Source organism: Equus asinus, chromosome 9 (assembly GCF_041296235.1).
Source record: "Equus asinus isolate D_3611 breed Donkey chromosome 9, EquAss-T2T_v2, whole genome shotgun sequence".
NCBI classification, from domain to species: Eukaryota; Metazoa; Chordata; class Mammalia; order Perissodactyla; family Equidae; genus Equus; species Equus asinus.
The window spans coordinates 88,433,722-88,448,622 of record NC_091798.1 but is presented as its reverse complement, the minus strand read 5'-3'; the positions used below and the strand labels follow the sequence as shown (position 1 = coordinate 88,448,622).

Sequence of the window (14,901 nt, the reverse complement as noted above, 5' to 3'; positions counted from 1 at the left end):
TGGTGACGGTGACTTCAATCACTTGGTTAAGGTGGTGGCTGCCTGGCTTCCCCACCATAAAGTTATTATTTTTCCTGTTGCTTATTAATAAGTATCTTTGGAAAGATGCTTTGAGATTATGTAAATATCTTGTTGCTCATCAAATTTTCACCCCCTAGTTTTAGCATAAATTGACGATCTGTGATTACAACAAGGATTACTCTAGTGGTTGCCCACTGGGGATTTTCTGACCCCATCATTGCTTTTGCGTTTACTAGTTGGCATTCTATTGTAAAGAAGGGTTTTCTCTTCTCCCTCGTTTATCCATCATCTATCTCTTGATGTTAGTATGGACTCATGGATTCTGATTTTAATCTATTGGTAATGTCTATTAATATCATTATTTATTGATTGATTTTAAGATTGGCGCCAGAGCTAACAACTGTTGCCAATCTTCTTTTTTTTCTGCTTTTTCACCCCCAATCCCCCCAGTATATAGTTGTATTTTTTTGTTCTTGCTGTTGTGGGTCCTTCTAGATGTGGCATGTGGCATGCCACCTCAACATGGCCTGATGAGTGGTGCCATGTCCGCATCCAGGATCCGAACTGGTGAGACCCTGGCCTGTTGAAGCTGAGCGCGCGAACTTAACCACTCAGCCACCGGGCCTGCCCCCACCTTTATTTATTTTGAGGTTCAACATCCCATATTTGACAGCGAGAGCTCCTTCAGCTAGTTCTTGTGTCCTTTTGACATCTACTCTCTACTTTTCAATTACACAGGGCTGAGATGAAGACATAAATTTCTTAGGTAACACAAAAATTTCACTTTCCCAATTAATTGAAATCACACTCTACCAAGTATCTCAGTGTTGCCAAATAAAGAATTTGACTTTTTGAAATAAACTTTTTATTCTAGAATAAAGTTTTAGATTTAAAGAAAAGTTGCAAAGCTTGTTCAGAGAGTTCCTGTATACCCCGCATCCAGTTTCTCCTGTTGTTTACATCCTACACTGCTATGTACACTTGTCACAACCGAGAAGCCAGCAGTGGCGCATGACTATTGACCAAACCCCACTTCATTCAGATCTCACCAGTTTTCCCCAACGTCCGTCTTCTTTTCTTCCAGGGTTGTATCCAGGATCCCACAGGACTTTTAGTCATTATGTCTCCTCAGTGTCTTCTGCTCTGTGACTGTTTCTCCAACTTTCCTTGCTTTTGATGATGTGACAGTTTTGAGGAGTACTTGTCAGGTATTTTGTAGAATGCCTCTCAATTTGTTTTTGTCTAATGCTTTTTCTCGTGGTTAGACTAGGGGTAATGGGTTTTGAGGAGGAAGACAACAGAGATGCAGTCCCATTCTCACCCCATCAGGGTACATCCCATTGACATGACCCAGCGCTGATCATGTGAACGGGCCCAGATGGTGTTTGCCGGGTTTCTCCACTGAAAAGTTACTTTTATTCCCCCTTTCCACGCTCAACTCTTTGGAGGCAAGTCATTAGGCACTGTCACAGTCTGCTTTCCATGCCTTGTGTCCTCTGACCTCCTGGCTGATTTTTAAATTTTTTCATACAGTATGTTTTACTCTTTGTGAAGTGGGTTCTATGGGTTTTGACAAACACATAGTCATAGATCTATCACTTTGGTACCATACAGCTTAATTCTTTGTGAAGTGGGTTCTATGGGTTTTGACAAACGCATAGTCATGGATCTATCACTTTGGTACCATACAGCTTAATTCCATCACTCTAAAGAATACCCCATGATGCTGCCAGCCAGGTGACATAGTGGTTAAGTCTGCGGGTTTGGATCCTGGGTGCCGACCTACACACCACTCATTGAGCCATGCCGTAGTGGCGTCCCACGTACAAAATAGAGGAAGTTTGGCAACGGATGTGAGCTCAGGGTCAATCTTCCTCGCCAGAAAGAAAGAACCCTATGCTCTCCCTAGTTAACCCCTTCTTCTTCTAATCCTTGGGAAACTCTGATCTGCTTTCTGTCCCTGCAGTTTTACCTTCTCTGGTTGTCTTGTGAATGGAATCATTTGCTATATAGCGTTTCCAGTCTGAACATTTTTGTCATGGAAATGCCATTTGCGTTATATGTTTGTCTGCCAAGGTCCTTGCGAAACAAACCAGTCTCAGCAACTTTGAAAATCTGCTGTTCCACGTGACCCTTTCCTGTATAACACTGAGCGGATGTTAGAGATCCTTCCACAGCCTCCTGATCCGCAGAGCCTTTAACAAGCTAAGGCAGAAGGCTGGGGCTCTGATTCCAGCTCTCGTCGTAACCAGCTGTAATTCTGGGCAAGTCACTTCGAATCTTCCCCCTCAAACTCTGAAAAAAATAAAACTGTAGATGTGAGTATCTCCATGGTTCCACTCATTCTGGAGTTCTGTATTTTAAAAAAAAAGCGTTATTAGTAATTTTAACAGAATATCTCCATGGTTCCACTCATTCTAAAGTTCTATATATAAAAAAAAAAAAAAGTTTGTGAGTAATTTTAATAGCACCCAGCACCACCTGGTGGTCAAAGGGAAGAGGACATGCTGAGGAAAAACGTTCATAGACGCATCCCGCTGCATCGGTATTTTGCTTGTTTGAATAAAATTTCACATTTTCAAACAATTTCTCCTCTAAACTGGCTACATACAAGTGCAGTACTACATATAAAATCAACCACATGGGTCATTATGTCTAAAATCACACCCTGCATTTCAGAATCCCTTGTGGATATGCTCTAACCCTTGAATAGTCATCATCAATCAGCTATTATGCTTTGGTTAAAACAAAACAAAACTATAGAACAATTACACAAAATAAAAATATACTTCATTATACCAAAAAACTTCTATCATGTTAAAATTATTCATATATATTTGAGCAAGAAAATAAGTGATGGTATTCAATTATAACCCCCAAAATAAAACAAACATCTGTGAGTTCTTACTTATATAAATGCATAGTTGAATGAATGAATGAATAGGTAAATACAGGAAAACAGCTCTTCTTTACAAAATAATTCCAGTCAATAAATATAAAAGGAATAAGAGAAATAGAAAACCATCATTTAATCCCTACTGAGTAACTGTTGCAGGCAAGATCCACTCCTTATACTAAAAAGTCGACTGTACAGCAAAAGTTTGAGGAGAAACAGGATAACTTCATAGTCTCAAAATATCTCCCCCAAGATCTTTATTAATTACAAAAAAAGATAGTAGCTTTACGGCAGATAAATCCAGCAGATATCTCCTAATAAAGTGACCAAGGTTAACATCGCAAAAATGACATAATGACATCATGTGCCCTTTGATATGATTTATATTTTTGTTAAGGCTAACTGGTTTTAAAGAGAGAAAATTGTATACAATTTTTCTCTCTAATAATTTTAGAAACAGCTTTTTGCTTTTCTTTTTTTAAAGTCATTAAGCAATGGGAAACTTAGTAGATAGCAATCAGAAGACAATCCAAATGTGCCTGACTTCCCTAGTTATCCACTGGGAATGTGGGTCATAAAGGAGAGAGGACCACTCTGGGATTCTTTCAGCACCCGCAGTAAACTCAGATTTCAGTAAAATTAACAGAAATGTTATGTGAAATTCATTATATTTGTATGCAGGAAGGAAATATTTAAATTCCCTTTTGATGAAAGGAAAAGAGTTCTCTTTATATCTTGACCAAGCTAACTTCAAACCAGTTTCCATAACAATCAAAGACAAAAGTAATATCATATTTACGTCCAAAAGCATCTAAAAGCCGCAAGCATAAGAAAAAAATATAAAATACATTTTCTTTTCAAGTATTGGTGAAACATACATAAACACCGATAATTTACTAGGCCAAAGAGAAAATATCAATTTCAAAAAGTAGAAATATTATATTTTCTGATTACAATGCAATAAACTAGAAATAAATGACCAAATCAGAAAAAAAAATTTCCCTGGCCTGGAGATTGAAAAATTTTCCTCACTGATGCCTCGAATCAACAGGACCTTATGAGATGGAATCAAAGCATGAGGACAATTGCTAGCCTCCATGGTATCACTGTGTGAATTAGAAAAAGCGCTCCTTCTTCATGTCAAAAAAAAAAGGACCAACTCTGCTGTATCTGTGGACGGTCATGAGGCGATGGCTCTGAGCCCAGCTGACTGGAAGATGAGCATGAGGCTCAGGGAAATTAAAGTCAAGTGAACTGGTAGCTGTGAAAGAAAAGTATATAAATTTCTTTTCTCTAAAAAAAAAAAAACCTACTAGGGGAGAAAGGAAAGCGCGAGGAGCCACTGTCACCGTCACCAGCGGCGCCGCGCCGGAGCCGAGGGAGACCGGGCCCTTTCCCGCCGCGCCGTCCCGCCGCCGGCCCCGCGTCCTCGGACTTGTTCCAACAGCCTGTTAAAACACGGTGGAGTGCTGTGAAGTTCTAGGCGTGCAGACACATGCCTCAGCCGAGGATATTAAAAAGGCATATCGGAAACTGGCACTGAAGTGGCATCCAGATAAAAATCCTGAGAATAAAGAAGAAGCAGAGAGAAAATTTAAACAAGTAGCTGAGGCGTCTGAGGTGTTATCAGATGCTGAAAAACGGGACATCTATGACAAGTACGGCAAAGAAGGATTAAACGGTGGAGGTGGAGGTGGAAGTCGCTTTGACAGTCCGTTTGAGCTTAGCTTCACATTCTGTAACCCAGATGACGTCTTCAGGGAATTTTTTGGTGGAAGGGACCCGTTTTCATTCAACTTCTTTGAAGACCCATTTGAAGACTTTTTTGGTAGTCGAAGGGGCCCCTGCGGAAGCAGAAACCGAGGCACAGGGTCGTTTTTCTCTGCCTTCAGTGGATTTCCATCTTTTGGAGGAGGATTCCCTTCTTTTGATGCAGGATTTACTTCCTTCGGTTCACTGGGTCGTGGGGGCCTCACTTCGTTCTCTTCCACGGCATTTGGTGGTAGTGGGATGGGCAACTTCAAATCTATATCAACTTCTACTAAAATCGTTAATGGCAGAAAAATCACTACAAAGAGAATTGTCGAGAATGGTCAAGACAGAGTAGAAGTTGAAGAAGATGGCCAAAGTCTCTAACGATAAATGGTAAGGAGCAGCTGCTGCGCTTGGATAACAAGCAGTTCAACGCATGCATGTAACAAACAGAAATGTTAACATAACAAGCACCATTTGAGGATTAACAGGAACATTTTTTTTGAAGATTTCAAACGAACTCGACTTTCAGTATAACTGTACCTAGTCTAAAGTATTCATGCACAGCTCGTAGGAGCCCTATTTGTCATAGACTTTTGAGTTTATTGTTGGGACCAAATAATAGGACCATTTTTTTTTTTTGTCTTTAAAATTGTTGTAAATTTCTGTATGCACTTTGCTTTTTTATTAAACGTAATCCAAGGTGGCCGTGACTCTTTCGTACACTAACAGCAGCGCGGACCTGCTTTTCCATTGTGTTTGAAACGTGAGCCGAATAATGTCAGCCTGCTGTGAAGTTAACATTGCCAGAATGAATCTTCCACAAAAATAATTTCATTTTTTTTTCAGTATTTAGTAGTGAAAGATATTAATGCATTAATGGTAATACATTTCTGGTTTAATATAAATTGAGGATGTTTTCTAGTTGTGCATGAATGCTGGCAACTTAGTAAGTTTCGACAATTGTTTAAATATGTAATGTTAAGCTTAGGTTTAAAAAAGTAAAGCTGGTAAATTGGATCTTTGTCCTTTACTTAAAAAAAAAAAGAAAAGAAATGCGAATGTGTTTGGTGCATTCTTTCCGGCAAAAAAAAAAAAAAAAAAAAAACCTACTAGGGTATGAGTTTTCCTTTAAGATTGGAAGCAAACTTCCAGTTAGTAAAGTGCCTGCTAGCAAGATTTTGAAGGCCAAGAGAAAGTCTCACTTAAGGAATGTTTTCTTTGGTTGAACTCAATATTCTTGAGGTCCTGATTGCTAAGGAGAAAAAGACGAAGACACACTAGATTTTAAATTTGAGTGAGTTTTCTACAACCCACTATAAGATTTAGCTGTTTCAAATGCTTTAGATAAATTATGCCACTTTTAACAAGTTCTTGTGAAAAGTAGTGATGACAGTTTTACATCATTTGATGTAAATGATTGGGGAGCAAGCTTACTCAGCCTGGCTTAAAAGATGCCTGTATTTGAACCCAAGAAAAGTCCCAATTTGTAACTGCGTTTTTAGAGAACCATTCAGATATTCTCTTCTGACTGCAGCAGAATATTTTTGAATAGAGTGATTCCTGACATTATTTCTCTAAAATCACAAAAAGATGCAGCACTTTGGGGTTCTATTTTGTAAGGATAACTTCCTTAGACAGTAGCATCCCTCTTAGAATGGAACGGTAGAGTCTCCAGGTGCTGTGAAAGAAAGGGGAACCTCACCAGGGAGCGTGTCCCTCAGCCACGCACTCACAGGGTGGAAAAACACTGCAGTGGAGGTTGGGTCGTGGGCGGTGGGGATGAGGAAGGACTGTCACTGACCACAGTTAGAATGACATGAATAAAGACCCAGGCAAGTAAGGAGGGGAAGGACTGGGAAGGAAGAGAGAGCCTTCTGGCGTGAGCAGTAGAAGTAGCTCAAGGTTGATTTTGTTGCAGGAGTCACTGGGCAGGACTTTAAGAGGCTTCTATTGTGACACAAAGGAGACAGAAGCTGGGGATAGGCCACAATGGTGCCGTGACAGAATAAGGACCTGGTTGCTAGGGTCTGAGAATAAATACCAGAAGCCTGGAAGAGGAGAGATGGAGCCCTAGCTCCTGGTCCCTCTTCCCTCCCCCTCTCCCCCAGGCTATCTGAAATGTCACCTTCCACCTAAACATCACCTTTCTAGCTTCAGTCCTTAACTCTGATCTCTGACTTCCTCTTAGTTTCACATCCTCCAGCCATTTGCACCTAGGACCGCCACCTTCCCTTCCCGTAATCTCTAAGGTTTTCTGCTTTCCTCGTGCCCTGATCACCAGCCCTACTAACTCAGCAGAGATGGAAGTGCCCACCGTCTCCAAAACTCTTAAGCCTACTGCTGGTGTCACTCAAGAGTCTCTGGAGCCCAGGATTATTGTTGCCTTATTCAAAATCGGATCACTTCCCCCTCTCTCCTGGGGTTCTCTCCCTTCCCTAAACGGTGAGGTCCATCAAGCAACTGAACAAGAGACTGCAAAGAAGTTTGAAAATCTCCTAAAAGAAATTAAGGATATTGTTAAAAATATGACAAGTTGTGAAGAGAAGATCACAGAAGCAAAAGAATCTTTTGAGGAAACCAATATTTCTGAGGATGTGGCAGAGCTTACAGAAAAAATCAGAGGACTCGATAAAATGAACAAAGTGCTATTGAAAAACCTGCTTGGTAGTTTGGACCTAGAGAAAGAACAGAATGCAAAGAAACAGGAGATGATATTGGAAAACCAGAACTCCAAGGATACAGTACAAGGTTTTGCAAGGGATTTGGTAAATCGTTCAGAAGAAGAAAGAGCCCTGAATGAAACTCAGCTAAGTAAGGAAAAGGCAAAGCATGAATTCCCTCATGTTCAAGAAAAAAATATCAAACTTAGGAACAACATGGAGCAGTTACTCCAGGAAGCAGAACACTGGAGTGTGCAACATAGTGAGCTTAGTGAACTAATAAAATTGTACCAGAAATCTCAGGAAGACATAAGAGAAACTCTTGCAAATAATAGAATCCATTTCCAAACGCAACCAAATAACGAGGCGTCAGCTAAGCACAAGCTGGAGGAACAAGTGAAGAAACTGAAGCATGACACGTATTCATTGCGTTTGATTGCAGCTTTGCTGGAGAATGAATGCCAGATCTTACAGCAGAGAGTAGAGCTTCTCAAGGAACTCCATCGTCAGAAAGAGCGAGCTGGGCAAGAGAAGCCAATTCAGATCAACAGTGAACAGGAGGAGAAAGAACCGAAGCTACCAGAAGCCCAGAAGGTAGAAATGTATAAGCAGAAAATACAAGCAATGGAGGGTGCATTTCAGAAAAGAAACCAATTCTATAGAAGCCTGGATGTTTGTCGTAATAAAAAAGCTCGTAATAACTGGCTCAATATTCGTATTGCAAGAAAAGCTCTTATGGGAAAAAGGAGGCCAGGCAGCAGCCTAAGATAGAAAATATCAAAAGTAGAAGAAAAGGCAATTCTTAAAAACCGAAAACTATAATACATCCAATTCCAGGCATGATCAATCATCAAACCTACGATAGATCTGTTGATTCAACTGAGAAACAGCTATAGAACAAGAAGATTGACACCAACCTTGTTCGTTCCCTCAGTAGTTATGTAAGTTTGGCTTTTAATGACCATTGGTGTCAACATCAAGTTCATAATTTTTCATCTTTACAATATGCTTGCTTTTGTAGTTATTAGATAGGGATCCTATGATGCTTTAACCAAAAGTAGGAAGTTACAGGTCCAATTAAGTAAAGATCTAAATAAAAACCAGATCAAACGATGGAAAGGTTTTTTTTTTTTCTTTATTTAAAGATGACCTCGGGGGGGGGGAAGTTCTGGGGAAAAAAGTATATAAAACTTCAGTTGTGAACTTTTAAAGCTTGCTTTTTAAATTCATGTTTCCTTTTCCCATTATCCACTGAAGTGTGGGGAGCGCTGGAGTAAAAAAAGAAATGCTGGTAAACTGCTCGCAAACAGTTTTTCGCTTCTCGTAAGTCTCTCCATCCCCTGGATCTACTTTTGCTGATGCTCCTCCCTGCTCCTCTGCTAGGGACTGGTGGGTATACCCGGAAGCAGAGGCCCTGGGGGAAGGACACCTTGGCTTGTTTAGAAGAACAGATGAGTATCTAGATTTTGTTCTGTGCTGGAAAAATTCCTCCCATGCCCCCAGGTGGGGGCACTAGAGTTACCCCGGGCAAAAAGCAATACCTCTGTTAGGGCAGCTGAACTTCTGGTTCCAGAAAAGATGGAGCAGATGCATTTCTCCCTATTCCTCCCATTAAGTAAGCTAAAAACCCTGGACATTATGTATAAAATGAGCATGAGAAGACTCTGACAGATGGAGAGAAGGAGACAGATTGGCCTCGGACCCTGAGACATAAGGAATAACATGATCCTGAGTTCCCTGGGTTTTCTTTTTGTCTCATGTATCCTGGACTAAGTCTTAGAGGAGCCCACAATCCAGAAATGCCAATGCGTTTAGACAGAAAATACCCCCCCCCCCCCCCGCACCATAAAGCCAGCTTTCTCTTGCCAAAGGATGAGGAAAAGGACAGTCTGGCAAGACAGAAACCTTTGACAAAAACTGCCCTGCTCTGGGGGCCCAGCCCCATGGCTGAGGGGTTAACTTCACGTGCTCTGCTTTGGCGGCCTGGGGTTCACTGGTTCGGATCCTGGGCATGGACCTACACGTAACTCATCAAGCTATGGTGTGGCATCATCCCATAGAAGAACTAGAATGACCTACAACTAGGATATACAACTACTTATTGAGGGCTTTGGAGAGAAAAAAAAGAGGAATATTGGCAACAGATGCTAGCTCAGGGCCAATCTTCCTCACCAAAACTAAAACCAAAAAACCCGTGCCCTACTCTAGTCAAACCGCATGGAAAAAGCCATGCCTCCACCCTTGCCCCCATCAGCAAATACTTAGTGGAGAGACTAGACTTTAGCCCTTGCCTGGAGGTAACAAAGCACTCCTCCCCTCATCTTCTGGGGTGGTGCAGAGAAGGCAAAGTGGGGACCCTGGAGTTCCACCCCCACCCAATGGTAACAAGGTGCTCCCCCCGACCCCTTCCCTCAGTGGAGTCCACATGGATAGCCTAGATTTCTACACCCTTCCCCCACTGTCACAACATCAGAAGAAACCTGCTAAAACAGAAGATTTAAATAAGATCCAGGGTCTCATAACATAATGCCCAAAATGTCTAGGACATACAGAAAAGTCACTCTTCATTCCAAGAATGAGGAAAATCTCAACTTAAATGAGAAAAGACAATTAACAGATGCCAACAATGGGAGGACAGATGTTGGAATTATCTGACTAGGGTTTTAAAGCAGTCATTATAAAGATGCATCATTGAGCAACTACAGACACAGTTGAAACAAGTGAAAAAAATAGAAAGTCTCAGGAACAAAAGAGAAAATACAAAGCAGAAACAGGAGCCAGCCAGGTGGCACCACGGTTAAGTTCGCACATTCCGCTTTGGTGGCCCGGGGTTCGCCAGTTCGGATCCCAGGTGTGGACATTGGCACCGCTTGGCAAGCCATGCTGGGGTAGGCGTCCCACATATAAAGTAGAGGAAGGTGGGCATGGATGTTAGCTCAGGGCCAGTCTTCCTCAGCAAAAAGAAGAGGATTGACAGTAGATGTTAACTCAGGGAAAAAAAAAACAAAAACAAGAAACAAATAGAATTTATAGAATTGAAAAATATAATATGTAAAAATAAACTCACTGGATGTGCTCAATATTAGAACGTTGATGTCAGAGTAGAGATTCCATGAACTTGAAGATAGAATAATAGAAATTACCCACTCTGAACAACAGAGAAAATAGGCTGAAAAAAAGTCTAGATTCTAGAGTCTCAAGAATCTGTGGAACAGTAACAAAAATCTAACATTGGTGTTGTCAGAATCCCCCGCAAAGAGGGATAGAATATGGACTGGAAAAGTAGTCAACAAAAAAATGGCTGAAAATTCTTCAAATTTAGTGAAAGGCATAAAACTACAGATTCAAGAAACTGAGTGAACTCCAAATAGTGTAAACTCAACGTCAAGGCACTCACCATCAAATTTCTGAAACCTAAAGACAACGTAAAAATCTTGAAAGCAGTGAGAGAGAGAAATGACTCATTAGATATAGGGGAACAGTGATCCAAATGACAGTGAATTTCTCATCAGAAACCATGGAGGCCGGAAGGAAAGGAACATCTTTCAAGAACTGAAAGAGACGTCAACCCAGAATTGTTTGCTTAGTGAAAAAATACTGCAGGAATTAAGATGAAATCAATATATTCTCAGATTGTGGAAAAGTGAGAGAATTTGTTGCTATTTGTTAGAAGAGTCCATTTGGTTGCATTACTAATCCTCTTTTTTTTGCATTCAAGAAAATGAGTGATCCCTTCAGCTTCAGGCTTTGTTCTATTCCATTTCCAAACAGGAAATTCGCATAGCAGGTGCTAAATGAGTGAAATGAGAAACTACAACATCGTTGAACCAAATAATCACTTCTTGTGCTTTCTCTTGTTCATATGCGTCACCCGAACAAATTCTGTCAGTGCCATTTATCTGTCAAATGCTCAGGGCTGACTCGCCAGTTCCTAAACCCTGCACTGAGGCTCCCCTGCTGCCACCACAAGCGCACAAGGGAACCGGGGGGTTTTCACGTTTTTGAGAGATGCACAGCAATATGCGACATCCATTGCACATGACACACTCTCAAGGCAGTCATAGTTTCAACATTAGATTGCACATAGCACCCACACCCAGAAGTGACATTTTCATTGGTTAGAGCTCAGTCACGAGGCCACATCTATCTGAAAGCAATTGAGAAATGAGGTCTTTGGCTGGGCGACCACGCGACCCAGGCAGAAGGAAGAGTTAATTTTGAAACGTTGTGAATTGTAGCAAAAATATTTTTGTGTTTCTTCACAGTTAGAGATTTCTTTCTTTTTTTTTAAAGATTTTATTTTTCCTTTTTCTCCCCAAAGCCCCTCTCCGGTACCTAGCTGTGTATTTTCAGTTGTGGGTCCCTCTAGTTGTGGCATGTGAGATGCCACCTCCACATGGGTTTGATGATCGGTGCCGTGTCTGCACCCAGGATCCGAACCAGCGAAACCCTGGGCCACGGAAGCAGAGCGCGCGAACTTAACCACTCGGCCACGGGGCCGGCCCCAGTTAGGGGTTTATGAACAAATTTTATGGAAATTTGGAGATCCTGGACTAAAAGCAAGCTCTAGAAGATAATTTACAACTGTATAGAGAATGAGAACTCAAAAGACACCTAACTTTGGAGATGTGTGTTTACATCTCAAACTAGGGGGAGGTCTGGACTTTGGAGACATCTCTGAGTTGTAAAGCTGGAGACGCTGGACTTACCTGGCCCCTGGAGAGATTTATTTACATTATAAAGGGTTAGAAAGAGAACCCGGGATCCTTTATACCTTTTCTTCAAGGAGCAGAGGTCCCGCTCCCACCCCACTTTTAGAAGGGGAAGACAGCTGCCTTTCTTGTCTACACAAATGACTAGATTCATTCTCTCAGCTTTCATCACAGTACAGACCGTGGTGCATGCAGGGTGAACTCTGGTGCTCGTTGCATCTCTCCAGGGGTAAGAACTGGAGCACAATTATTATTATGTAAGTAATCATAGTCTGTCTCTGATCCAAAAACCTCGTATGTGCGTGCAGGACAAGATAAAGATGAATACTAAAGACCCAACAAAGACAATCACAGTCTTCACAACCAGTTCTATTACAGATGAAGCATCGGGCCTAAGAAATTCTCATTTGTTGAAGTACTGAAAATACAGTTTGAAATACTGCTCCCTGCTCCACAGACCAACATTTCTTTCTCATGTTTGGAATATGGATCACTTTACAAATAATCTAAGAGCCAAAATTTTCCTATTCCAGCCTCTGGCAGAAGAAAAAGATTTCCAGTGAAGCAGGATTGAGGCTCTCAAAGAATCACGCATTTCTTCCATCTGCCTTTCCCTCTAATGGAAACTACACACCATCTACACTGTTTTATTTTCCAACCATCTTGATTAATAAAACATTGTGCAGTTCATTTTTGTATTTTACCAGATATGTGGTTCGCATTACCAAGAAATAAATTGTTGCTAAAATTAATTACAGGTGTTTAATCAAGCTTCAAATACAGCAAGCAAGCCCTGCTACATCACACCCTCTGGATTTGGCGTTGACTTTAACATTTTCTATGTGTAATAAAATTGTCCTCCTACCACAAAGTCATATATATATTTTTATCCAATTCCAAAACATGCAAATGAGAATTTCTAAAAACAAGGCATTTCTAAAGGTGGGTTCATGTGGCCTCCAGTGGACAATTATGGATTATAGTCCTTCGGTTAATGTAAAATTATTTGGAGAAGTATCATGGCATTTCACACTCGGAAGGATGTTTAGGCCATCACTTGTAGACAGTGAAAAGCCAAGCTGTGAAATCAGTGAAAATCTGGAACCAGAATCAGTGTTGGCCTAGTCCAGAGGCTCTTCAACGCTGTATTTTCTCATACCCGAGGGTCAAATTCCAATAAAAATCCAACTCTGTTTTTGGAACTTTTAGACGTTCATTCCCAGCATCAGTACACTCTGTCCAACAGCAATAGTGATTTTTAATATATATTTTTTGGATAATCATCCTAGGAGGAAGAAAAAATTCATACAAACTTCTTTGTCAAATAAATTTTTCCCAATAAATTCTTCATAGTAATGAACTAGGAATTCTTGATTTCAAAATACTTGCATCTCTACAAAGTCTCTCCCATCAAGCCATAGCAGTTCCACAGATTAAAACAAACAAAAGAAAACAGTTCTTGATAATGTTAATACTTCAGTAGGAATAAGCACCTCATTTCTCCTTGAAAATATATTCCGTGAGCCAAAAATTATTTTTAAAAATTTGGCTTCCCTGTAGGTCCAAGTAAGGGTTTAACTCTTTAAAAAATTCTGAAATGTAATGTAACAAATATACAGAAAAATGTGTAAAACTTATTTGTACAACTTAACAAATAATTAAAAATTAAAAACCTATTTAACCACTCCTGGGGTCTTGAATTTGATAATTCACGAACGCAAAATTGCTTTGACAGATCACTAGATATTGCCCCCTTAATTGAAAAAGCAATATGATGTTTATATACGCTATTCAAGTTAAGTTTTCTCTGAAGTAGTCTTTTCTCATTGCAAAGACAGACTACAAAAAACTTCAGCGCTGTTTGGGTGTCTTATTTCAACTGCAGATTATTTTCCCCAGTGGAAAGCTGACTATTTTTGTTTTAGAAAAATGGGTTGTTTGAAGGTGAAAATCTTTTATCCTTTTTCACAATTTATTTTCGTTATAGGTTCGTACATTCTTATTAAATATTTCATATACTTTATTGCAACTACTTTGTTATGACTACATCTTAGATAAATACTGAAAAGGAAAACTTGATTTCGTTGTTCATTAGCTTAAGTGAAGTCAGAATAGAGTGGTTTCTGTAGAAATTGGAGAGCACTGTTTTACATCTGGTTGAACCACAGCAGCGCCTCTCTTGTTGTGAAAGGTAATTAAATGCTTTGCCCTCGGGAACTTGATTTTTGTGTGGCTGAGACATTAACATAGTGCTAACTGCTAAGCATACTGTTCATTTGTTCTGGGCATTGGAGTCTGAGTTTTAAAAAAATTCTCGAAAATATGTTCTGTGAAAATATTCATATGCCTCTTCCTGCATATTTTCTCTTAAGAACTAGGTTTGAGGTGAAAATGAATTTACATTATTTTCTCATTTGCTCTGTGTGGCATGAAGGATTTGTAAAGCTTTGCTCAAAGTTGTGTGCATTTGTAGACACTGATATTTTCAATTTTATGCATAAATTTTATTGTCTGTTTTTAGTGACTGACATTAGTGGAAGAGAATCTTTTCCTTTAGGTTTAATTTTTTCCTCCCCCCTGATGAGTTTTTATTGTTGATTTTTGTTGTTGTTGATTTTTTTTTTTTTTGAGGAAGATTAGCCCTGAGCTAACTACTGCCAGTCCTCCTCTTTTTGCTGAGGAAGCCTGGACCTGAGCACACATTGTGCCCATCTTCCTCTACTTTATACGTGGGATGCCTACCACAGCATGGCTTAGCCAAGCGGTGCCACGTCCACACCTGGGACCCAAACCTGTGAACCCCGGGCCGCCGAAATAGAACGTGCAAACTTAACTGCTGTGCCACTGAGCCGGCCCC

The 14,901-nt window shown here is 40.4% G+C and overlaps 2 protein-coding genes across 2 annotated transcripts; both read left to right on the top strand.

The window, feature by feature from the left end:
• Positions 1-4,372: 4,372 nt before the first annotated feature.
• On the top strand, positions 4,373-5,696 carry LOC106841152 (dnaJ homolog subfamily B member 6-like; the record flags this gene model as incomplete). Its single annotated transcript, XM_070518184.1, is given in 2 exon segments — positions 4,373-5,039; positions 5,042-5,696. Coding segments are annotated over 2 exon segments (741 nt in total), but the record flags the coding sequence as incomplete, so codon positions are not given.
• A 1,273-nt stretch (positions 5,697-6,969) lies between these two features.
• Positions 6,970-8,103, top strand: SPZ1 (spermatogenic leucine zipper 1). The gene has a single exon (XM_014856992.3). The coding sequence runs from the start codon at positions 6,973-6,975 to the stop codon at positions 8,101-8,103; it is 1,131 nt and encodes a 376-aa protein (XP_014712478.3). The 5' UTR covers positions 6,970-6,972.
• Positions 8,104-14,901: the final 6,798 nt, after the last annotated feature.

Excerpts from the sequence above, each read along its gene's own strand:
- SPZ1 (XM_014856992.3), top strand. The coding sequence starts at position 6,973 with ATGGAAGTGCCCACCGTCTCCAAAACTCTTAAGCCTACTGCTGGTGTC.